Source organism: Castor canadensis, chromosome 18 (assembly GCF_047511655.1).
Source record: "Castor canadensis chromosome 18, mCasCan1.hap1v2, whole genome shotgun sequence".
Lineage (NCBI taxonomy): Eukaryota > Metazoa > Chordata > Mammalia > Rodentia > Castoridae > Castor > Castor canadensis.
In genome coordinates this window covers 46,631,157-46,656,155 of record NC_133403.1, presented here as the reverse complement: position 1 = coordinate 46,656,155, position 24,999 = coordinate 46,631,157, and the positions used below count along the sequence as shown (strand labels likewise).

The 24,999-nt window shown below is 48.4% G+C and overlaps 1 protein-coding gene and 1 non-coding gene across 22 annotated transcripts in view; both read right to left on the bottom strand.

The window, feature by feature from the left end:
- Ep400 (E1A binding protein p400) overlaps positions 1 to 24,999 on the bottom strand; it is a 104,096-nt gene that overhangs the window by 27,019 nt on the left and 52,078 nt on the right. For 17 of the 21 annotated variants that reach the window (XM_074060723.1, XM_074060722.1, XM_074060727.1 and 14 more), the window contains 19 exons: positions 23,180 to 23,316; positions 20,876 to 21,045; positions 20,398 to 20,572; positions 20,153 to 20,289; positions 16,648 to 16,834; positions 15,068 to 15,234; positions 13,529 to 13,698; positions 12,458 to 12,700; positions 10,553 to 10,717; positions 9,040 to 9,198; positions 8,039 to 8,133; positions 7,333 to 7,586; positions 6,040 to 6,242; positions 5,784 to 5,953; positions 4,133 to 4,329; positions 2,860 to 2,971; positions 2,404 to 2,547; positions 457 to 615; positions 210 to 293 (listed from right to left, as the gene is read on the bottom strand). In XM_074060723.1, the coding sequence (XP_073916824.1) occupies positions 210 to 293; positions 457 to 615; positions 2,404 to 2,547; positions 2,860 to 2,971; positions 4,133 to 4,329; positions 5,784 to 5,953; positions 6,040 to 6,242; positions 7,333 to 7,586; positions 8,039 to 8,133; positions 9,040 to 9,198; positions 10,553 to 10,717; positions 12,458 to 12,700; positions 13,529 to 13,698; positions 15,068 to 15,234; positions 16,648 to 16,834; positions 20,153 to 20,289; positions 20,398 to 20,572; positions 20,876 to 21,045; positions 23,180 to 23,316 (3,128 nt within the window). The remainder of the gene's footprint in view (positions 1 to 209; positions 294 to 456; positions 616 to 2,403; positions 2,548 to 2,859; positions 2,972 to 4,132; positions 4,330 to 5,783; positions 5,954 to 6,039; positions 6,243 to 7,332; positions 7,587 to 8,038; positions 8,134 to 9,039; positions 9,199 to 10,552; positions 10,718 to 12,457; positions 12,701 to 13,528; positions 13,699 to 15,067; positions 15,235 to 16,647; positions 16,835 to 20,152; positions 20,290 to 20,397; positions 20,573 to 20,875; positions 21,046 to 23,179; positions 23,317 to 24,999) is intronic. The other 4 variants (XM_074060741.1, XM_074060742.1, XM_074060743.1 and 1 more) reach the window with 2 other exon arrangements.
- On the bottom strand, positions 4,615 to 4,746 carry LOC141419122 (small nucleolar RNA SNORA49). The gene has a single exon (XR_012443782.1). It is a non-coding gene; the product is annotated as a small nucleolar RNA SNORA49 (small nucleolar RNA).

Here is a 24,999-nt window from a genome sequence, read left to right as displayed (position 1 = left end):
CCAAGTACCAAGACACTGAGGCAGGAAGTGAGCATCACAGCTGCCTGTGCGGGGTCCTCAAGACCTCGCTCTAAGTGAGGGGAGCCCCACACTGCTGGGTTTGGTTTGTTGCTTAGTCTAACAAAGCTGCGTATACACCAAATCAAATTCAGCAATGAAGATTTTAAGGTTATTTGCATGCTAAAGTGGTCAAACGTTGGTTCTCTTACCTCGCCATTTCTCTCTTTTTCTTGCTCAATGGTTGTATGGAACAATTCCAGGTAATTCAAAGCATATTTTTCAATTGGCGTAAGCTATTTCAAAAATAGGTATTTTGAGCAGGGTTAACAGGCAGTTAACACATGCCAATAAAGTAACTTATACAATCATCTCACCAATGTTTGAATCCAGAGAGTGACTGTTCTTTGTCAAAGTAAGAAATAAATATCTTAATACTTTAAAGAAAAAAAACCAAACCTGTTCCATAAAGTCGGCCAGCTCCTCCATCTGTGAGGGCTCCTCATCACACGGCAAGCCATCAGAGTCTGAGGACACAACACCAGCACTGGAACCAGGCACCACCTCCTCTGTGGACCTCTGCACATCTTCTTCCAGACACTCAATGCTCTTGAGGGCCTAAAGGGATTCTGTATTGACACTACTGCAGTGCACTCTCTAAAGGAAGGGGCTCACAAGGTTAAGTTAAGCCTGCACTGCACGTGGTCACGGGGCCTCTACAAAGGCACTTCCCACATTCCTTGACATCTTCATACACATGTGGGACAGTAAGGCACGAGAAGAAAGCCACAATCCCAGCATTAGGGAGGACAAGTTCTAGGGATGCATGGACTATATAGCAAGACTGTCTAATAAAACAAAAGAAGCAAGCAAGTATGAAAAACAGAAAACTCAACTTAAAAAAAAATAGGGAAAAGATTTCACCAGGTATAGAAGTATCTAAGTAGTCAGGCATGGTGGCTCACGCCAGTAATCCCAGCTACCCAGGAGGCAGAGATCAGGAGAATCAAAGTTTGAGGCCATCCAAGGCAAAAAGTTAGCGAGACCTTATCTCACCCAATAAAATCTGGGGCGTGGTGATGCATGCCTGTCACCCCAGCTGTGAGGGAAGCATAAGTAGGAGGCTCATGGTCCCAGCCAGCTGGGACATAAATAAAAGCAAGACCCTATTTGAAAAATAACTAAACCAAAAAGGGTTGGGTGTATGGCTCAAGTGGTAGAGCATCTGCCTAGCAACTGGGAGACCCTGAGTGCAAATCCCACACACAAAAAATGTATACAGGGGCTGGACGCAAGGCTCAGTGGTACAGTGCTTATCTAGTATGTGAGGCCCTGGGTTCATTCCCATCACTGCAGGGTGTGAAAAGGTGCGCTCAAATTCATTACCCATAGCAAGAAGCAAAGTGAAACCACCATGTGAGATAGTCCCTTCAGCTGTGCTCAGTCCTGGGTGGAGCAGCAGCCCAGCACAGACCCTGCTGAGAACAGCCACCAGCATGCCCTGGAGTACCTCCAGGCAGTGCCCTCTCACACACACCCACATGCTACCATGGGGGCTCCACTCCAGGTTACAGTCACAGCCAGGACGGCACATCTGACAGACAAACCGTGATGTGTTCATGCAGCAAGCACGCCACACAACAGAGGGCAGCCAAATTATCACACACAGAACAAGAACCAGGTGCAAAGAACAGGATTCTACTCAGATCAAATTCAAACTGGGTAACTGTGGTCAAGCACACCAAGAGTAGGCTGCCTCTGGGAAGGAGCGGCTGGGGGCAGACAGAAGAGGCACTGGCCATATGACACTACAGTCAGTGAGAACAAGGTGAGAGCAGCAAGGGGCTCTGGCTGTCATAGGACACTGGGGCCATGGCCTTGCACACTTGTCTAATGCTCACAGCTTTTACACCAAAGATAAGCAAGTCACCCCTGTAGCCAGATCACTTTAAGTCTGACTTTATACTAATGCAAGTTAGCCACATTTCTAGTGTTTGGTGGCCACGTGGGTCAGTGGCTGTTCCAGTCAGCAGAGAGGGAGCTCAGAAAGCTGACTGGGGGGGAGGGACGGGGGTCAGGGAAATTGACTAGAGCTTGAAAAGTGCTAATGAAAACAAGGATAGGGGCTGAAACTGTGCTAGTCATGAGACCTGCACCTCTTCCACCATTCCCTTTATACTTCTTTATAGCTAAAACTGCCAGGGATGGATGGATAAGCAAGTGAGGGAGGGAAGGAGACAGGCAAGAAGACTAGGAGTGAGGGTGGGTGCGGGGGGCATGGCATAGGGATCACAGATTGGGAAAGAGTGCTCATACCCACACTGGGAGAGCACACAAGCTCAGGACCCAAACGGGATGCTCCTTTCAAATGAGTCTTTAGGGCTGACCACATATACACTTGCTTACCTCTATGAAAGGCCTTGCAATCTTGGGTGCAATGGTTTCACTAACAGAAGGTTCCTGAGAAAGCACTACAAACTCTTCAGCTTTCACTGGGAAGCCAGCATCATCCATGGGAGAGTAAACCTCAAACAACTCCTGGATAGTTCGCTGAACACATAAAAAGCCCATTAGTCTCCAGAATCAAAGGCACAATCTCATGCTTAAGCTTGAGATTAATGCACCATGAAAACCATCAATCACTCCTCATTAGTGCATGTTAAAACAAGATGATTCTGTTAGCTCACCCTGAGGATTTTTTTTTGGTGGTGGAGGGGGGGGTGGGGGCGGGAGGGCGGGGCAGGGAGGGTTGAGACAAGGTCTACGTAACCCAGGCTGGCCTTGAACTCACCATCTACCTGCCTCAGTCTCCCAGGTGCACTACCCTGAGGATAAGAATGCCATGGAGTTAAGAATGAATACCTGAGTTAAGAATGCCATGGAGTAGTCATTTCCCTGAGCAGCCACTTCTCGGATTAAATCTTTAGTTCCATTTTTCAGCAATTTCTCTTCAATAGAATTGCCACTTACAAGCCTATAAATAACACGCAGAGACACAATGACAACTATGTCATCTGGAATCACAGGAAGATGGCAGGAGAAAGGTGGTCCCTGCCCCATACTCTGTCCAGCATCTGCTAGACTGCCATCATTCACCCCGCCCCACCTCTGCTCCAGTCCCATAAGCCTCTGCACTTGCCAGGTTGCTTTCAGGAGGGCTGGGCCAATCCCTGTGCCCCATAAACACAGGGAAGCCTCCCTTACCAGGGCCTGATGCAGGCTCAGCTTCCCTTTGCCATGCTCTCTGCCTGGTATGTCTAGAGACATTTTATAACACATTAAACGAGTATGTCTTCCCACCCACCAGTGAATGGCTATCCTTTCATGCTATTTTGCCACCTGGGCTTGACTTCTCATTTTCCTAAGTTCTCTCCCTCCCCTTTTTAAATAAGAGCATCTTTTACTTTTTTTCTCAACTTGTAAGAATGACCTGACTCTTCAATTGTCCTGAGAATTACAAACAACTTTCCCACCTACTGACTGCTTAGGGTATCTTCCTCCAAGATTTAATTACCTAGACACTGTTCATCCTTCGCCTACCTGCACTGGGAAACAGTGACCTAGCCTCTTCTCTAGCTCAGGGACAACTCAGGGACAGTTGATTGATTACGCAGCAGTACTCATTACATAGACTAGTGTTACACTGTAATAAATACTTCCAAAAATTTAAAGACATGTTGTGGCGTTTTCTACACTCTCTCCAGCTAGTTACATTTGGCCAGCTACAATTTTTATGCTTGATTGTAATGACAGAGATGTAAATTCTTTTAGCAGATACCCAAGAGTCACACAAGCCCTCCCCTTGAGGGCCAGGCGTTCTAGAAGAGGCGCAGCATGTAAGCACTGAAGGCAAGCAGGCTGACAGCTGAGTGATAATTCAAGCAAATGTCAAGCTGGGGGCTTGGCTCAAGTGGCACAGCGCTGGCCTAATAAGTGCCCTGAGCTCAAAACCCAGTCCTGCCAAAAGAGAAAAAACTAAAAAAAATATAAACCAAACACCATAGAAACTGCTAAACTTAAACTGTAGAGTATGATCTTTGGTTCTTTCATTTCTGCACTGGTACTTTTTGTACAAACACCTTCCATAAAGCTTCTCTTGACAGTTATTTCCACAGCTATGTCCTGGGGTGGTCACCTGTATATGTGAATGTCCTTGCATCTTCCAATTCGATCGCACCACTCCTGGGCCTTGGCGTCCATCACTGGATTTAGGTCGTTGTCGTAAAATACCACAGTGTCAGCCTCGACTAGGTTTATGCCAGTGGCACGGCTGTGGGTGGAGAAAAGAGCACAGAAAACCCGCCTATCTCTGTTGAAACTCCTCATCAGCTCCTGAGAGGAAAAAAGATGCATAGGTTGGTATTCCTGGAAAATACTGGGGAACCTTGAAGCTTTCTAACACCTGTCAATTAATCTTCCCATTTTGGGGTGTGTGTGTGTTTGGGCCTTGCACATACTAAGCAGGTACTCTTAGTACCACTGTCAATTACAAAGTGACTTCGGTTTGTGGTCCATGTAGCTCTCTGCACACATGGACCACATTCTACTTACCACACATCTCTGTGTGCTGTCCAAGCAGCACAGGTATTAGCTACAAACAAGATGCATCTTGTATTTCTTGTCAGCTCAATCTGTAGGCCCCACAAGAAAGCAGAGTCTTGCTGGGGAGGGAGAAGTGCTTTCTCCTCTATCCTCAGGCAATGCCAGGGCACTCTACAACAAAGAGCCCCTGGAGTAAGGATGAGGACATGAAAAGAGATCCTTCTAGCCCTTGGGAACCATGAGCTAAACTGTCACTGTGAATACTTCTCTTCCATAAATTATTTCCACGATAAAACAAAACCTGAGTTGGCCAGCCCTCTTCTTTCAAGAAGTTCTCTCTACGTACTCTGAAGAAAAGTGGTTCGATTCTCTCCAGGCGCACGCGTGCATGTGTCTGTGTGTGTCTGTGCGTGTGTCTGTGAGTGTGTCTGTGCGTATCCTCGCACCGTGTGGGAGCCCTGAGTCTGCTGTGGAACACAGCAAACAACACAAGCCCCAACCAGCACCCGCTTCTTGCATTCAGGACCCTTATGCCAGGCGCCCATGCTTGCACGGAGCCTGAGAGGACAGTTTTTGTTCAGGACACTGTCAAGCTATATGGCCACAGACCTCCTCTGTCCCCTCACTATACTACTGAGCATTCACTCTGCTCCTGGTTGTGGCTTAGGAGAAACATTTCTACAGCGAATAAACGTGTGCACAAATCTTTAAGTGGTACACTGCCTTCTGTTGCACAAGAGTCCTGGATGTGGAACCACTAGCTGAAGTAGCTATCCGTCGCGGAGGTCAGCAATCCACACCACTACACTGCTTTCTACAAAGTTATGCTAATGCATGCCCTCACCAGCACTGTGAGAGAGGGCCTCTCACTGTACATGATAGAATTAGAAAACCCTCAGCAAAAGTGGTAAGCAAAAGATGGGCACATTATTTCTGTGCATTTTTTATAGTGAGTCTGAACAGCACTATGTCTGTGCTCCATGGTTGCCTCCTGAAAGACGCCTGCACTGTCCTGGAGTGACTGCAGTTCACCTGTTCCAGCTGAGAGGCCTAGCTGGCCAGACACTTATCTTATAATATGCTTGTGATAAACCACAGAGGGAGAGCACAGATAACTAGAGTTCAAACATGTTGGAAGTGCCCCCTCTTCTGCCTAGAATCTACATAGCAAGCAATGAGGCTAAACACCAGTGACTAGAGGTCATGTAGCTGAACAAGTGATGATAAGGTCAGCTATTCCTTACCTGCCGCTGCTCACTGTTGGCGTTTTCATCAATTCTTATATAGGTGAGATAGTGGAAGTTCAAGAACATTTCTAAAATGTCTAACATAAGAACCATCTGTGATAGAATCAGCACCCGACGACCTTCAGATTTCAGCTTCTGAAGTAGGATTGCTAAAGCTTCTAACTTTCCTAGGAAATGAAACACCAAGAGTATCTCATAGTACAAAGCAAGCACACTGGCACTCCACGAACCCTGCCAACAGGGCCTGCCATACCTGAGTCGAACTGAACCAGCCTCAGCTCAGGGAACTGCAGTGAGCGCAATGCAGTCAGCTGCCGCAGCTGCCACAGGTAAGGGGCAGCATGTTCCCTCAGGTGCTGCCTCAGGGCCCGAAGCCCACAGCTGTATAGTGAGGGTGGCCTTGCCACCCACAAGGAGGGAGGTGCAGCCACCACCGGAGGAATCACACAGGCCACCCTGAGGATCAGAAAGAATGGGGGGTCACCACATGACACCCAGGACCTTCTAGAAGTGTATGTGTCAAAAGAAGTGGCAAGGGCACCTGTCAGTCACCACAGGCTGGCACCATCCTCCACAGCACAGGAGCAAACCCTGACAGTCCTGCCCGATGAGTATCACCCAGGACCACTTCAGACAGCACAGGCCTCAACAAGGAGCATAGGGAAGTCCCTGGACCACAGTCTATGGGTTCACAGATGCCCATTCTGTTTGAAGTTCATATGCAGCTGGATTCTGGGGACAGAATCGTGAACCCCAGAACTGCTGCAGCACTATGCCTCAAGGAGGAAGGACCCCGAGTCCATGGCAGGCACGACACGACCTCCCAACCTCAGGTCACCTGCACCAGGAAAGCCCTCCCTGCAGAGGTGAACTGAAGTTTGGTTTTTGATAACTTGCTCCCAACTACAAAAGTCATCTATGATGCGTTACGAACAAGCATTGGAGAGACAAGTGCGTGGAACGAGAGGCTGCTGCCTATCAGTCTAGGAGGAGGCAGCTTGCTCAACCTGGGGAACACTTGCACTTTCCTCTTCTCCTATCTATTAATCCTGCCTATCTAAAGAACCTGAAAGAGCAGAACAGGGGACCTGAACCTCTGAGATGAGCTTGGGGCAGCAAGGCCTCCCTTGGACAGGGAGTAACAAGCTAATGTAGCCAGACCAGAAAGAGGAACAAAACAGTCCTGAGGCTGAGCCTGGAGACACGAGCACGCAGAGAACTGCACACAAGATCAAAGCTCCAGGAAGTGAAGAACGAGGCCTGGCAGGAACTGTGCAGGCTAGCTGCAGCATCCGGCCCACTGGGACTTTTTACCAGCTCTGAGTTCAGCTCTTGCAACATTCACTCATACGTGTGGTTACGAGGGACACATAAACAAGCCACTCTGGTATGAAAGACCCCAAGAAGAGACTCCTAAGAGACAACTCGGGGAAATGAGGACAAGAATAAAAACATCTGAAAAAGAATAAGGAAAATTGTTGGGGCGTGACATAGTGAGGAAACACAGAAAAGGTTAAAATGTTTATCTGCGTATACGCAAACTTACCTGTTAAGAACATCCTGGAGTGATTCCTGGCGTTGATTCAGTGTCAAAATCAGATCACCCTTACTTTTTGAGGGTGACATATAACAGCCTGCTGGCCCAGGCCCCTTCCTGAGGCTGCTGTCAAAAGATCCTCTACCAGGAAGGGAGCAAATGCTCAGCAAGTCTCTGCCGTACACTGGGGCTTGGGAGCAGCGTCGTTCATTGACAAAATGCATCTGATCCAGCCGCTCCTTCAAAAGCCTGGTCTTTTCTTCCTTTACCAAAAACATGATGAGAAATGGTTACTCAAGAAACAACACGGCAAGTTATCTCTTTATCAGACACCTTCGGATCCCTTGTGTACAGCGTCCACTTCAAATCCAGTCCTTGTTCTGTGGGAACTAGTGATAGAAAAAAGCAGAGAGAGCCAGCTTTCTCTTCTTTCTCAAGACACAGAAAGCACTTCCGTGCCTAGGAAGACACATGGAGGAATAAAAAAAAAATGTCTACACCCACAGAGTCCAGTTTCATCTCTGACTATATGCTAAAATCAGGACTGTAATTCAGATAGCACTTGCATCTCTGATGAGGTTCCTGACTAGATAAGGACCCATGGAACCCTCACTTGATAACACATGCACAAGCAGCTTCTGAAAGCCACCTGCCTCTACACCACCAGCTTGCAATCTGCCAACAAATGCACATCCTTAACAGCAAAGCACCTTACCTGGGTGGGCCCTGTGGCAGGAGAGGCCGGTTTGGAGGCCACCCCAGGTTCTCCTACAGCCATGGCGCTCACTGCCACTCGACCCGGAACACCAACTACAAATGCAAAAATGAAGAGCTGAGAAGGAATGCAAATGTGGACAGGATCCAGTCCCAGAGGCAGGCTGTCTAGAACAGGCACTTGACCATCTCTGAGGCAGTGTGTAGTAGCTGGCTTCCAAATTCCCAAGACGGTGAGAGGAGCTTGCTCTGGGAGTGTGGGAACTGGCACATGGACGCCATCGCCACAGCTGGGATCAGGACTGTGCTGGGTGACTGAGAGGGTAGAGCACACAATTTGCCCTGCCCCACCCAGGCAAAGTGTCACACAGTCTGCAGAGGCCCCACCAGCATCACCAGACTTGGAGGTGGGACTGGAACTGAGCAAAAGCCACTGAACAACCAGCACACAGTGAGTGACCAGGGCTTCAGACCACAAGCAGAGGTGCATTGGCCACTTGATACTCCCTGCCATGTCTACACGTCAAAACCACCCACTAGCTCCCAGGACAGAGCACATCCAGGCAAGGCTGGGGCCTTCAAGGAGAAGTTGGCGAGAGCAAGGCAGGAGCTGGGACACAGGCCAGCTGGAGAAGAATTCGATTCCTGTATGCACAGTGGCCCGCAAACCACTCCCAGGGAACTGTAAGTGTAGTCAGGAAATGTACTTGTGATATGTTAACAAGCAAAATTTCTCATAGTTCCCAAAGACTCTTGTTAGAATAAGATCAAAATGAAAAACTCAGGAAAGTGGGGTCTGTTAACATACAATGAGTACTTTTGAGAACAAAAAGAGGAAGAGAACAAACCAAGCTGATACCACAACACCTCTGTGGAACCAGTCACAGAGAGGCTTTGACTCGCGGAGGGCCTATAGTCAGAAACGCACAACGCCTCCCAATCACTCAGAAGAGTCAGGAAGGAGCTCAACACCAAGCCTTCCTCCTGCTCAGAACACCCTACCTTGCGGGGTCAAGGGTGCGGGGCTGGGGCCACCGGCCGGGGGCTTGCTTCCCAGGGCGCCATGCACAGCGCCCGCCTGAGACACGGTCTGCATCACCACGGGGCCAGGGGCTCGCAGGTAGGGCTGCCCAGGGGCTGACACGATCTGGAGGACACTGCCTGCAATCACACGTCCACCAGAAGCGTCAGTCACAGGCATGTGCGCATTATGGCACACACCAGTCACTGCCAAATGTTACACACACAACGAGCCTGTACACAGAGGACCTACAGTCACCGTGCACAAGCAAACCGATGTGAAGGCTGGTTACTGAGGAGGAAATACTCCATCCCCAACTCAACAGCACCTGAGGAGCAGGTGCTTTGCTTGACATCAGGAAGAGCGTCACTGCCCCCTCCAGCACCTCACTCCAGTGCCTCAGCACACACTGCTGGGGCTGCACGGCTGTCCCACGGTTGTGTGACTGTCACACAGACCCATGTGGGCATTTGCCAACCACAGCAAGTGGGATGAAGAACTGCCAGAAGGAACATGGCTCAGTCCAGGTGCCTGTGGCTTTGCAGCTGCTCTTTAAAGAGGTTAAACCTTGCCTCTGGGAGGATGCTCCAAGGTTGTGCGGAGGAAACAAGAGGTGTTCATGGATGGCCTGCACCTGACATCTGAAACCCTGGAGAGAGGAAACCAAGTGAAATGGTTTCTCTATCAGTAAAAGCCTCCATCCTTCTGCAGACCTAGGCAGCACCTCACAGGAAAGCTGCAGGGAGGCGCTGGCCACAGCTGTTGTGAACACTACTTCTGAAGCCTAACCTAAAGAAAAGAAGCAAGGGCACATCCAGCACTAAGAGGAGCTAAAGTGGATAAAGCTGTTGCCACATAATGACTGAAGAGTAAACTTAAGGAGCTACTCAAATTCATTCCCTCATTTCTCTAAAAGCAGTAATGAGAAGCACATTGCTCTTAGCCAGAAGTCTGGGAATTAAAAGTTAAAACATCTAATCAGGCATGGTGGTGTCTGCCTATATGAGGCAGGAAGACGGTTTGAGCCCAGGAGTTTGAGGATAGCCTGGGCAATATAGCAGGAATCTATCTGAGATTAAACAACAACAACAACAATAACAAAAAAACCCAGAAACAAAATATGTCTGTATGTAAAAGAAAATAATTTCTTACAGATAAATCACGAGTTGTCACTTTTAGAACAACTGACCTCACACTCATGTCAGGAAGCAGCAAACATTTTTATTGTGATTTAGAAAATAGGAACTCTTTTCAAAGGACAGATGCTGTCACTAAAACTTACTATTGTTCATTCTAGTGTGTATCAACGTGACTTGTCAATGTCATCTCACTGCTCCTCAACAAGCCCTATGAAGTAAGACTAGTTCACACCACTCCTGGCCGAAGAACCTGCAGCTTACAGGGGTCCAATGGCTCACCAAGTCACCCCACTAGATGGGACAGGGCCTTAGGAATGGTGCTAACAGTGGCATGCTTGTCACTACCCTCCTTTACCTTGCAGCTGAAGGGGCTGGCCTGCCGTGAGCTGCCTCAGCTGGCTGTGTGACAATGTGAATTTGTTCCCTTGGAACTGCAGTGTCACAGGCGTCTCTGGCTGGGCAATGCGGCTCTGAGGCCCTGCGATGGACGCCAGTTGAGCTATTTTCACTACCTCTCCACCTGTTGAAATGCAGAGGAAAAGGTGAACACCATTGTGGGGAAAGTTTGGGATTGCTGTGCAACAATGATTACTTGTAAATAATGACCACATTCAGCAAACTGAACTTTAAGCACTGCTCTCTACCACTTCAAGAAAATAATCATTTTAACAGAAAAGAAAAAACTAATGTATCAGATTTTAGTGGCTGACCTATTTAATGAAAACTGGTAAGATTTTAGATATATTAATAGTAACCAAACTATTCAGGAACATTTTATTTTTCTCCCTGAATGATTTAAAAAACAAAAAAAGCAAGCATCAAATAGCAGAAATATACTTGTAGTAAATTTGGAGACTCTTCAGAAGAGGTTCTCAAAACCTGAAGCAGCATTCAACTTATCTCACATGGGCAAGTAAAGAGTTCACTAGATACAAAAGAATGAGTCATGAGCTTCTATTACACCCGTAATTTGTATTTAAATAAATAAATCATAATTTGAATAAGATCATAGGATCCAGTCTATAACATTTGCCATGAAAAGATGTAAGACTTCACAATGCTTTTTTTTTAAAAATCTTACTCAATGTCACCATGCCCCCAACTCAAAATTGTCCTCCCGTTAGCCACAACTGAGCAGCATCTTAGAGGCTTTTACTGACAGGTGATATGCAAGACCAAATGCTCCTCCCAAGAAAGTCCATGCCAGAAATATTAGTGGTACCATAAAGAGAAAAGTTAGTAAAAGACTTGGAAGCTATCTAGAGATGCCCTGCCTACAGAATAACTGTAATCGAGGAAGGTAAAATGAAAACAGAGGACACAGACATTTCAATCTCCAACCAGCCCTCCTTGGTCTGTAGGGTGTGTGAAGACCAGTTGACACGAAGAGTGATTCTGCCCCCTTCACTTGATCCCTCCCACACGATAGCACCTTATCTCTAGCCTAGGGAAGTGTGAAGGATGCAAGGGCTTTCTCCCCTCATCTGCTGCTTAGGACAGCTACTCTCTACTGTTAGCAGTGAAGAGACTCAGAACAGGAGATGGGGCGGATTCAGTGTCTCTTCCACTGCTTCTCCCTTCCATCTCTTTAGGAAGGCCTAAGCACAATTTTTTATACAACAAATAACATACCTAAGGCGGCATATGAAAACAACATAACCCATACATTTTATGTTAGGATAATTTCCACACAGGATGAATGAAGGTCCATATGAGGTCTGAAAATATGCTAATCTGACTGGCCGCAGTAAAAGTTCTATATTGGAGAAATAGCACTGTGATTTTTTTTTTTGGTTTGACTGGGGTTAACTTTGTGGTGTTCTAGTTGATCCATTATTACAACATGTCCATTGAGCAACGATTCATTCCAGTTCCAAACCTGGTAACTAGTGTCTCAAAACCTAACTAGTTCACGTAGCTTCACCACATGCTCCCTGGGGTGAACCCATGGGCTCCTGGAACAGAATCTTGGCTGACACTAAGTGGCAGTACTAGCCCCACACACCAGTACAGCACAGAGGTGCAGGATGAAAGCAGAGCTGGCAAGGGGTAAGGAGAAAGAGTAGAGAGGAGCAGGGCCCTGGACGATGACCTCGAGAGAGGCCCCGCCCTCTAGCAGGTGTCAGGTTCCAGGCAGGACTAGGCCTGGGCTGAAGAATAGACAGAAGCAGTGGACAGCAAAGGCTCTTCAGATATCCCGTGTTCCTGACACGCTGCTTCAGGGCAGCAAGAGCAGATGCCGGTCGGCAAGGCCACTTACTGGGCAAGCGGGCCTGGGCCTGTGAGGTGAGCACCAGCCGCTGAGGCGGCGCGCTCTGCCCTGCAGCCAGCGAGGGGGCCTGGGGCGGGGGCGGGGGTGGGCCTGGGGCGGAGGCCTGGGCAGCGGTCTGAGCCCGCAGTTTCGCAGGATGGGGTGGACCGGCTGCCGTGCTGGAGGTCGAGGCGGGCTGGTGTCGAGGTGCACCGGTGGAAGCCTGAGAGGTCTGAAACGGGGCTGCTGCCACTGAAATCAATAAGGTTGGTTTGTGCAAAGCTGTTAGAGGTTCTTCATAAAACGCAGTATTTTACACCCGAAGTTTTAAGAAATTATACAAACATTACTTCAGTTTCTCAAACGATGAGTCAGGCTGACTGTGAGCTGATCAGTGCACGCAGGATACACTTCTCAGGGGAAAGAGAAGGCCCAGGAGTCAGCCCGGTCAGAAACTGCTCTCTAAACACAGCAGCATTCATTCAGTCTTTTCAGAGAAATTGCTTATCGCAGAGCACACCATGGATGTGAACAGCTGGAGGCTAGAATGCCTTTTATGACCTTTTCTGCACTTCAGCCTATCCTCCTCCTTTAAAGTAACCATTAGGTAAGTTGAAATGATGACACCAAACATGACAAGTTTTCTCCAAAGTTTCCTGAACGACCTTAACACACACAAAGGAAACACTCTGCCAACACACCACCACCACCACTCACTCAGTTAAAAGTGAACATTCTTGTACAAAGAAAACCCAGCACAGAAAGTAAAAACATCTGCAGCCGGCCGTGGTTGCTCCCAACACCTGGGAGACTGAGGCAGAAGGACTGAAGACTTTGAGGCTAGTGTGGGCTACCACAGAGTTCCAGGCCAGCCTCTGCTACATGGTGAGACCCTGTCTCAAAACACCAAAAACAAAAAAAAGTCTGCAACACCTGGAGAGCTGCACATGGGACCTCTGAAGGCAGTGGCGGCCCCTGCACCCTCTCAGCAGTGGCTATGATATGTGGTAGGACAAGAACACAGTGCTACACACTTTCCCACAGCCTTCCACAACAGAGTACTCCAGCTAGGTGAGATACCTTTCGAATCTGGGTTGGCAGAGAATGTGGCAATCGGTGGTCGTCCTCGAACCTGGCCCTGTGGCGCTGCAGCAGCTGCACTGGTGGGTGCCGTCCGAGGTGGATGTGTGCTGGGGAATGCCACGGTGCGGCCCTCAGGTTTCTGGCCATACTGCACAGGCTGAAACAACCTAGGTGCCGGTTGCCCAGGCAGGAAGATACACGAGTGTCACTAAGCCACAGATGGCACAAGCTCACAAGGACTGCCCTTGGAGGCCAGCTGAGGGTCCCCAACTCTGTAGGGCAGGGAGGATTCTACATACTGCTACAGGATGATCACTCTGAGCCTGGGGGAGTTGCTGACAAACCCTGCACTCAAAAGCACAGAATCACACTCCCTGATTCTTGGGTGTATGAAGACAAAGATATCTTAGTTTTCAAGTACACATCAATGTGGATTAGAAAAAAATACCTCTGGCACAGAGCATCCATGACACCACAATTAGGAGTGAAGAGCAAGGTGGAAGGAACCCCACCCTTACCCCCCAGGAAACAGTGTTAATAACAGGAGGCTCAGGAGGGGGCAGAAATGGCAGCTGTGAAGGTATACACAGTGACAGTGGGAAGCCGCAAGAGGGCCCAGCTAGGCTGCCGTTCCAAATATGACCACAATGGAGCCTGCCTTTTTTTTTTTTTTACCTAGAAAATAGGAATGGCAGCAGAGATAGCCACTGAAGCCTTTAATGAAGCCCAAATTAGCACAAACTGACAGACTCATCTGTGTACAGGCTCCCTGAGCAGTGCAGGCTGAGTAGAAACCTACTGCTGCTACCAGCACCAAAATGAGGGCAACTGGTCACTGGTCCCAGGGAAGCCGGGTACAGAAGAGCTGGGGGATGGGCCAGCAATCACAGAATTGGCCCCTTTATCTCTCAAATACCTCTTTTCTTTTTTCACCCAAGCACAGGACTTTGCTTACTCCTAGTCACTGGGTATAGTCAGTCCTGAGTCATTTGTATCTTGAGTTCATCATCTAACATTATCTACCCCTCCCAGCTTCATGAACTCACAAAAACCATCATGTACATTATTGTAATGTCACTATAAGGACAATACCTTCACTGTGGTCCTGTGGAACACTCTGCCTGCCCGTGATACCACACCATGAGCACGTCCTACACCCTCACCACTCTCAGAGCCTGGCCTGGCCATGCCAGACAGCAGACTAAACTCAGCACTGATGTCCTCCAAATACCAAAGCCTACTTAAAGATGACCAAGGGCACTCCTTAGAACAGTAAGCAGCCACCCTTGCCCCGGGGGTGTCTGGATGTGGCTATGCTCTCTTGGGAATTTCTAAATTCCCAAGAGAATCAGGTAACCAAATTAGACCATGGTCTTCCTCTTCATCACTAGTCTGGGGGTCACCTGGCGGGGAGGAGCTGTGAGGGATTCATAACCCCAAGCCTAGGGAGCCAGACCAACTAGTAGCAGCTCCTTGGCATAGGTCTGTGAACAAGACAAGCCAGCCCCATACTGCATCTAACCCAAGCCCACTTACCTACTAGCCTTCAGCTTCACTGCTGCTGGCCGGGCTGACGAGGGTGGTGAGACAAAGACCTCCTCCATGAGTTTCCGAGTCACCTTTTTCTTAGACAGCAATTCAGCCTCATGGCGAGTGATTTTATTTTCTAAGCCAATGAGATCAAATATGGAAAGATCCGTTTCCTAAGTAGGAAAGGAAAAAAACTTGCTGCATGAAGTGGTACAAGGAACACCTGACCAAGAACTGGAGCCTGTTGAAGTGTGGAGCCAGAGTGAGCAGGCTCTGCCCAGGTGGTATCCCATGCCCTCTCTTGCTAGGGCTGTTGCAGGCCATGCATCTTAGGGGCCTGACTCCCCTCTGCAGAACAGAAACTATGGTGTTCGGTCCTCCAAGGTTGTGCAAATGCCCAGGGAGCACTGAGAGACAAAATGGAGCTTAGAGGAGAGAACAGTCAGGCAGCTTTGAATCTGGACAACATGGAGGCAGCAGGCCTCCTCAGGAGGAGGGAGGGGCTGAGCGAGCGAGCCTACATGCGCTGGTGCATGTGAAAGTTGGTATGGAAGTGACCCCTCCAAGACTCACTCTATAGACAACTGGAGACCACCTCAGTGCCAGATGGACACATGAGGATGGAGTGAGACTGCTGGAGAGCATGCTTTCAGTTAAACAGCAGCCAGCCTAGGTGCAGAGCTGTGCCCGACAGGAGCACATGCCTTTCTTCCCTAGCACCACCAATCCGTGCATCTCAAGGCTTTGGATAACAAGAAAGTAACCTCACACCTAATAGAAGGGTGGCAGCCAAAAAAGAGGGTCCTGGTGAAGAGTGAAGAACGGGAAGCCCTCACACTGCTGGTGGGGAGCCAGGTGGTCCAGCCACAGTGGCATGGTCAGCAGTTCCAAGAAGAAGTACAGAGAGTGACTGTGTGGCCCAGTGACCAATTCCTAGTGTACTCCCAAGAGTAATGAGAAACCATGTGCATGCAAAACTCTGTAGGAATATTCTCAGTAGCCTTACTAACAACAGCCAGAATTGGAAATCGCCCAGATGGCCATCAGCTGATGGAAAAAGAAATGAAATATGGTACTCACACAAGAGAATATTACTCAGCCTTAAAAAAGAGTACCATTCTTTTTTTTAAGACTCAGGGCCTCATGTTTGCTGGGCAGGCACTCTTACCACTTGAGTCACTCCACCAGCCCTTTCTTTATGATGGTTATTTTCAAGATAGGGTCTCATGAATTATTTGCCTGGGGCTAGCTTCAAACTAATCCTCCTGATGGTCTGCTTCCTGGGTGGTTAAGATGATAGGCGTGAGCCACTGGCGCTCGGCAAGGAGTGACATTTTGGTGTGCACTACAATGATGGAGAGCCTTGAGAATACAGTAAGTGAAAGAGGCCAGACACAAAAGGCCACATGTGATCCCATCCACATACCATATCCATACATAGAAAACAGCCTTGTGGTGGCCAGGGAGGCCCTGGAAAGAGGGGAGAGGGCTTGAAAACTGATACATACAAGTATATATGGGTTTTATCTACCACGTGCCTACAAAGACTTCAAGTAGTGATTCGGCTTTCTGAATCCTCCACCTACCTTCCAAAACTCTCTCTCCAGTGCCTTGAGGATGAGAGAGGCTGATCGGTACTGCAGAGAGCCGGCTGCATAGGAGGAGCCAGGCAGCCGGGGTTCTACCAGCCCTGGGTGGTTGCAGATGCGCTGCAGCCGCATCAGGACACTCAGGACGCTGACAAAGTGTCCGCTCTTCAGAGCTTCCTGTGTCCTGCTCATGGGAGAACAAACAGGGCAGTTCAGTCCGAATGGCAAATGTATTTACCACTCAAGATTCATCACAATCTACTTTCCTAATCCCAGAAACATAGTAACTAGCATGCTTCCCCGAGACTTTGTTGAACAAGAAATCCTGCCAGAGAGCCCAGACTGAGAGGTCAGAAGTGGGCAGCTCTCTCTGTTTGGTGCTACCCCTTCTGATGGGGAAAGGCTGTTTTGTTTTTTAGATGGCTTTGGGGTTGGACTCAGGGCCTCACACTTGCTAGGCAAATGCTTGAGTCACTCTGCCAAGACCAGGAAGAGGCTGTTCTACGGAAGTTAAGGAGCAGAGTCATTCTAGAAGTACTTTAAGGAATGAGAGGAATTAGCTAAGGAAAAGGATGAGAGAAACCCAGAAAGCACACTCCCAGGCTCTCAAGGTAGAACTGCCAATGCCCAACCCTGCAGGGAGAATGCACAGTGCAGAGCAAGGCAGTGATCAGGCTGAGGACTAGACGCTGCTGCAGTTGCAGTGGGAGGCAGACACAGACCCACAAAGCACACTGGAACGGGGGAGGAGACAGAAGGGGGCTATGGTGTGTAGTGAACCTGGGTGAGGAGAGGCTGCCCCAGGTAGAACACAGTGCGTCTAGCAGCCAGAGGTACATAGTGAGGGATGACTGGTCTATGGAGAAAGCACTGCAGCTTTTTAATCCAAATACTTGGTTGGTGGTACCATATCCTCAATAGAAGGGGCACAGGAGAACGAGGCTCAGGAGATAGCATGAGCTCAAGGTGGGTCACGCTGGAGCCCCTGGGACAGGTGCTACCAAGAAAAGATGCCACAGGAGATTCAGAGCCTGAAGTCACTGTGGACCCTGGCACAGCCAGTTCTCAGTTCTGTAAAAGAACCTCTCTGCACAGAGGCTGAGAAGGGGTGGGCACAGAAATTGGGATAAGCAGAGACAGAACCTATACAGCTGGCTCCAGAGAGCAGAGGAGGAAGGGAAGGATTAAGGGGAGAATTTATTTTATTATTATTTTTTGGCAGTACTGGGATTTGAACTCAGGGCCTCATTCTTGCTAAGCAGGTGCTCTACCACTTAAAGCCACACCTCCAGTCAAGGGAAAGTTTGAACAGTTCCATGTTTATATATACAAAAACTGATGCTGGAATGAACCTCCAAGAGAAAGGCTAAAAGACAAAGAAATACAGAAGCTTCCACAGAAGGAATGGGATTCAGAGCACAGGTTGGGGCACTGGTCCAGAAAGGTAGCTCCCTCAAGAGCCAGGAGCTCAAGCAAATGGCGACAAAGGCAGGGCCTAGACAGACCACTCCTACATCTCTCTGGCATTGTGGTACAAAAAGAGGGCTGACCAGATACCGGACACTCAGCATCAAGTGAGGACCCTGAGGTTATCAGCGGCAGCATACTATCCGGATGTCCACGTGACTGATAGCACCTAGAAACCTGGTTCCTAGGTGCAAAAAGTGGGGTGCATGCAGATCTAATGCACCAGCACTCGATTTACCAACTCAGAGAGGAAGAAAATAAATGTGAAGAGGAAGTTTCTCCCTCCCCTAAGGGAGCAGACACCACAGAACTAGCCAAACATCAGTGAAACAAGACCCATTTTTGCCCAGTGGATCTCAGTGCCCCTGACTCTCAGACACAAGCAAACTGACTCCAAAGATCAATGAGCCAGCGACCCAGGCAACAGCTTCTCTGAGCTTCTGCCTGGTGGGAGAGCTCAGAAAGTAAGGGGACTTTGAGCTATGCTTCCCCTGAGTGCTGGGGAGAGGTTTTTTTTTTTTTTTTTTTTTTTTTGTCTTTTCTTTTTTTGGTGCTGGGATCGAACCCAGGGCCTCACGCATGCTAGGCAAGCGCTGTACCACCGAGCTACATCCCAGCCCATCCCCTGAGTGCTGGTGATGGCACCTGACCTCCACAGAAGCTGCATTCCCTCCACCCAAACTTGTGTATCAACAACTAGAGCTGGCATGTGACACCAACATTTCATTTAAGGATCTGACACCAGAGCTGCAGCAATGCAGCAAAGCATTTTCTGTCCACAGTTTTTACAATGTTCTAGAGGGCTGGTCATAGCTAATGTGAAGAGGTGTGGTTTCATTGCCCCTATTCTAGATTAAATGACAGGCTGTGTCATATTATCAATGCAATTTGTTGTGGACTGCCTGAGAAATCTGGCAGCATGCATACTTATGTCCTGTACTAAACTTCCCAATAAGCTTATAAAACACACTGCAATAACAGCCAAACTACTTCCTGAAGGTGTACAGGATGCCACCCACTACCGTGAGGAATCCACACACACAAACCTCATCCTCAGAGACCAGAGGACACACCAAATACTACAGGTAAGAAGCATCAGGAGACCTGCCAGGTCTCACAACCAACCTTGGTGCAGCCCACACTGTCGGCCCACAGACAAGGCAAATGCTGGTGCCATCATTCTGCACCTGTATGCTCTGCTGTGGCACCTCCCGGGAACCCTGCACTGTTTTCCCACACAGAGTGGTAACCCAAGAACCAGGTGAGGCTGGCCTGACAGATAGGGAGCAGGACCAGATGCCATAACCCCTGAGAGGCTGTGAGGTGGCACCCGGAGCTGTGCAGGTAAGCACCACAAACATTTCTTCTAAGCTACCTTTGGGGAAACAAAGCAGGTGTTAAGTCCTGAGAACCAACAAATATAAAATCCTCTGGAATTTGATGTTTGTTTTCTTTAAATGTAGGAACTAGAGAGCCCAAAAGAAAGAACCAAAGCAGCCACTGAGAGGCCATGGAGGGATCAAGGTGAGCCCACCTGTTGGCATGAGGTGCCTGGCTGTGTGGGAGTTAGAGAAGCAACCATGGTGTGGTGTGGCCTGCTGTGGTCATAAAATGTTATTCCATAACATGTATCCTGTGCCCTGCTGGCCTATGCCCCCAAACAGTCAGTGTGCCATCTTTCAGCCAGGTCACACTAACCTGAAGGTGCTGCAGCTGCTTGGTAAGGACAGGCTGGTCAACCAGCATGCTTTTCCTGGCTAAGTCCACAAAAAACACTTCAACACTGACCCAGGAAGCAGCAGAAGCAAAGTGGACAGCATGCTACATGTATAAGCTGTGTAGCTGCAACAAGTCTGAGGTTAGAACAGTTTCTGTGTGTGGACCAGAAGGACCCTGAGAGAAAGGGAGACGTCTGGGAGACTGCGGAGTCCTGGCTCCAGTCCCTGGTCCTCACTGAGCTCCCACAGAGAGGACATATGCAGTTTACAGTGAGGGCAATGGCAAGTGGGCACATGGACACCCGGCACTCACTCACCCAGGCTGCAGGATGACATCCTCATACAAGGCCTTCTGCCGACTGGAAAGGCGGCACTTCAGAACATGCTCATATTTCCTGGTCAGCTGCTTCTCCACATCTCTCTTAGTTCTTCTCAAAATGAAAGGCTGTGTCACCTAGAGACAACAATGACTGTTTTCCTCCCAAAAAAATGCCATGAGCCCATTCACCATAAGGCCAATGTATCTTAGATCGATCAGCTGGAGTCACAGAAGCAGACATACCCTGTGTAGTCTTATGACCACTTTGTGATAATAATCCTGATTTTCCTCACTGGGGGCCTTTAGGGGAAAGCTCAGGTAAGGCCTGGAGATCCCAGGGATGAGAAAGTGCACCATGGTCCAGAGCTCCAGAAAGGTGTTATGTAGTGGGGCATCGATCAGAAGCAGGCGCTGCTGGCTGCAAATAAAACGGGCAGTGCTGGAATTATTAGATACATGAAGGTGGCTGAACATGACTCTGGAAATGTGAGAGAAAACGGAACTGATGGATAGGTACACATGAAGAAGGGACTGAACAAAGGACCCATGGAGTGTCCTCAGCCCCGCATGCCGTGACAAAGGTGAAGGGTAATTTCTATCACTACAAGGCAGTTTGTGTGCATGTGCACTGAGCTAAGTTTCTTGACAAGAATCCTTAGGTAACAACAACAAAGAACACAGGGATGGTAGGTAGCACACAGTACTTGAATGGTGGTCAGACCTCTGCAGGGTAAAAACTGCTTCCCAGTGCCGCTCGGTCATGCCCTTCACACGCTGCATCTCATCAATGACAAGGCACTTCCAGCGCACCCGTGAGAAGGCAGTGTAGCCCCTGAAGAACTGCTTGTAGGACGTGACGCAGACGTGGAAGCTGTTGGGCTCAGCCCACTCCTGCAGCATGGACAGAAGCCCTCGTTTTCCACCTATCCTCAGCAGCAGCCCAGACCCACTGCTAACCACCTACCTGCCCTTCTCAACGATTCCACACAAAAATGGCTGAGGTAATATTCTTATCTCTTCCTCTACAATCTAAGTTAACAAAATGCTTTGGAAGCACTGCCAACCATCACTTGAAAAATAAAGAGAAGATCCTGAAGAGGAACACATTTTATAGAGTGTAATCTAACTAAAGAAAGACATGCTCAGAGAGAGGATAAGAAATGCAAATGTCAACATCATAAGCTTTTTTAAAAGCAGATAATAACTGGTGACAGGGCTATGGTTTGAATGTGTCCCTTCCAAATTCATGTTGAAAAACTGAATCCCCATTGAGGTGGTATTAAGAGGTAGGGTCTTCTCTGCCCTCACAAATGAATTAAAGGGCTGTAGGGAACCAGCTGAGGCCCCTTTCTCTTCCACTATGTGAGGATGCAGCAAGGAGTCCCCTCGGGAACAAAACCAGGCCTTGCCAAACACCAAACTTGCCAGTACCTTGGTGCTGAGTGCCCGGCCTCCAGCACTGTGGGAATAAACTTCTACTCAGCCAGACATGGTGGCGCACCTTGCTAACAAACCACATGTGGTGGTGTGCACCTGAAACCCCAGCTCTGTGGGAGGCACAGAGAAGAAGATCACGGTTCTAGAACAGCTCTGCTCAAAAAATATGAGACCCTATCTGAAAAGAAAAAAAAAAAAACTGAAGCAGAAAGGGCTGGGGGTGTGGCTCAAGTGGTAAAATGTCTACCTAGCAATACAAGGCCCTGAGTACAAATCTCAGTACTGCCATAAATAAATAAACAAACAAACAAATAAATAAATAAATAAATGACTTGTCTGCCCTGTGGCATTCTTTTACAGCAGGAGAAAAAGACTAAGAAACAGAAAAAAAGAAAATACATTTCCAGGCACTCACTTGTCCAGTAAACACTATTCAACATAAAACCATCTTATGTAAGTCAAATCTTTGTGTGATGAAAAACTCTTGACCAATACACAGCCACTTATGGCCTAGCACTAGGAAGTGCTAGAGGACAAAAGGAAATATCTATCAGTCACAAATATTCCTGTGAACAACCCACAGAATTTATATTATGGATTTATAATATGGATTTATAAGTCAGAGTTTAAGAGGCCTCGCAACCACTCCATTACACTTGTGGAAATCAGTAGGATCTTGAGGCAGAAAAACATAAACTCTTTATTTTTATTCATTTATTTTTGTGGTGCTGGGGATCAAACCCAGGCCCTCTCTCATGCTAGACATGTCCTCTACCACTGCAGCACAGTCACAGATCAATTAAATTCTTCAAATGTGTCTCCAGTGAGCACCTCAGTTCTAGGGAACACCACAGTCCCTGGGATGGGAGACAGAGCCCCATGTACCAGCAGCTACCTCCCAAGGAACAACTGAGTCACCTGTGATCTTTATGCTCTCAAGGGGCTCAGTTCTAGAACCAGTTATGGGTTTGACAGTTCACAAATTGGTGATCCGTATGTAGTAATTACATTAATAAGCTTGTCTTCAAACTGAAATTTTTCACCTGTAAAAATTAAGACGGGGCCAGGAATCATGGCACAAGCTTGTGAGTCCAGCACTCAGAAGGCTGAGGCAAGAAAATCGAAAGTTCCAAGCCAGTCTGGGTTATGTTACATGGCAAGATCTTGTATCAAAAATAATAACAACAACAAAGATTAAGATGATTTGCCGTTTAGTTTTGTTTCATGTTTAAAATACACCCGGCTAGAGCTCAGTAGCACAGTACTTGCTTAAAATGAGTGAGACCCTGGGTTCATTTCCAGCAGCGCGCGCACGCGCACGCACACACGCGCACACACACACACACACGCACGCACACACACACACACGCACACACACGCGCACACACGCACACACACACGCACACGCGCACACACGCACACGCGCACACGCGCACACGCACACACGCGCGCACACACACACACGCACACACGCACACACACACGCGCACGCACACACACGCACGCACACGCACACACGCGCGCACACACACGCACACACACGCGCGCACGCACACACGCGCACGCACACGCACACGCACAGAGTTACCTGTCTCTTTGCTTTGAGTTCTCTGTGGCTGCCAACATAGGAGAGGGTTTTGAGTCCAGGACACCACCGTTTCAACTCCAGTTCCCATTTGAGTATGTTACAGCTTCTGACAACAACAAGATGGGGGCCCCAATTACCTGCAAAAGAAAAGACAAGGAATTTTCCACTTCACATCATCTGTCAAGTCCAAGCACCTGGCACCGTATCTGATGGGAGAAGGTAGGAAGCAGGTGGCCCACAAGGAAAAGCAACAGAGGCCAAGGGAACACGCTGCACTCTAGCACCATCACACTACCCAGAGCTGGCCCCACTGCACTGCAGGGGGACAGGCCCTCCCCACTGTGGAAAGAATAGTCACAAACACAATCAGGACTTACTCTAAGCCATGGTGAACCTCTACTATGGGCTTTGGGAAGAATTCTTACAAACAAGAAAGCTACTGGCACAGGACTTCAGTGGCCTGAAGCCTTTCTCCAGTCCTTTCCCAGGGTGAGGGCTTCTAGTCCTGGCTGACCCCAGCCTCTAGACAGAGCACACCCAACCCACCCAGTGATTTAGCTTAGTCTGAAAACAGAATTTTAAAAATTAATGAAAATAACAGACACAGAAAATTTCAACTTCTATACCATAATGAAATGCAAATCAAGTTAATGACAGAAAGGACTGACTTCAAATAATACCTGCATTTCCCACATCTACAAAGCACTGCTACAGATCCTATAAAAACAACCACTCAAAAGAAAAAGAACCAAGGGTATGAACAGAAATTTCACACACACACACACACCCCCACCAGAGGATAATAAACTGTTTTATTTTTGCAGTGCTAGGGATCAAACTCAGGACCTCTCCCATGCTACATATACCCACCCTACCACAGAGCCACATCCCCGGACCCACACATCAACTTACAAGGAAACACAAATCAAATCCAGACTCCATTCTCCCCAAAATGACAAACAGAACTGAAAATCTCGTATGTAGCCCATGAGTCCACCCTTGGAGATGAAAAGTGGTCATGTACATGTGTCTAAGTGTCAATGACACTGAGGAAACTGGGCAGGACACACACTAGGCTAACCCGTGGTCACCACCAAGGAGACAAGAGAGACTTTTTTCTCCCTTAAAAAGAAAAAAGAGGGCACCCAGTGTACAGTTCATGAGTACTTTTCCTCTTGTGTAAGTTTATCAGCATTTCCTAACTAAAATCCAAATAATAAACACTTGTAAGACTGTAATTCCAGGGATCGTTTCTATAGTTCATCAACACTGCTCTTGGGAGAACTATAAGCCTGAGGTTTTCTAGTTACCCAGAAACACCAACCTAGCCAGAGGGATGGGAGACCATAGTGCAGTGTGGACAAATCCCTCTCCAGAGCAGGTCATGTAAATCCAGCCACAGAATCCTTCCCGGCATTTCCAGACATGCACCCTCTAGGCCCAGCAGCCACATTGTTCACCAGACTCCTGATGGAGCCATATCCTCTCTGGCCCTCTGTGGACACCAGCAGAGTAGACTGAGCCCTCACCACACAGGCCTGTCACTGAGGCAGAGCCACACTGCATGAGACTGCAGGGCTTTCCCTTCACACTTCTGACTGTTCTTGCACTTTCAAGCCCTCATATGGCCTCAACCTGCTCTGGACATGTAAGCTGTACTGCAGCTCCTACACCCACTGCCCCCGTTGCCCTGAGGCTCCTCCCGCAGGTCTTTCCTCCTAGGCAAGTGGACATCCTCAGGGACTAAAATCTGCCTGGCCTGGCTGCCATCAGATAAGGGAATGAGGATGAGTGACTAACTCAACAAATTCATTCCTCCA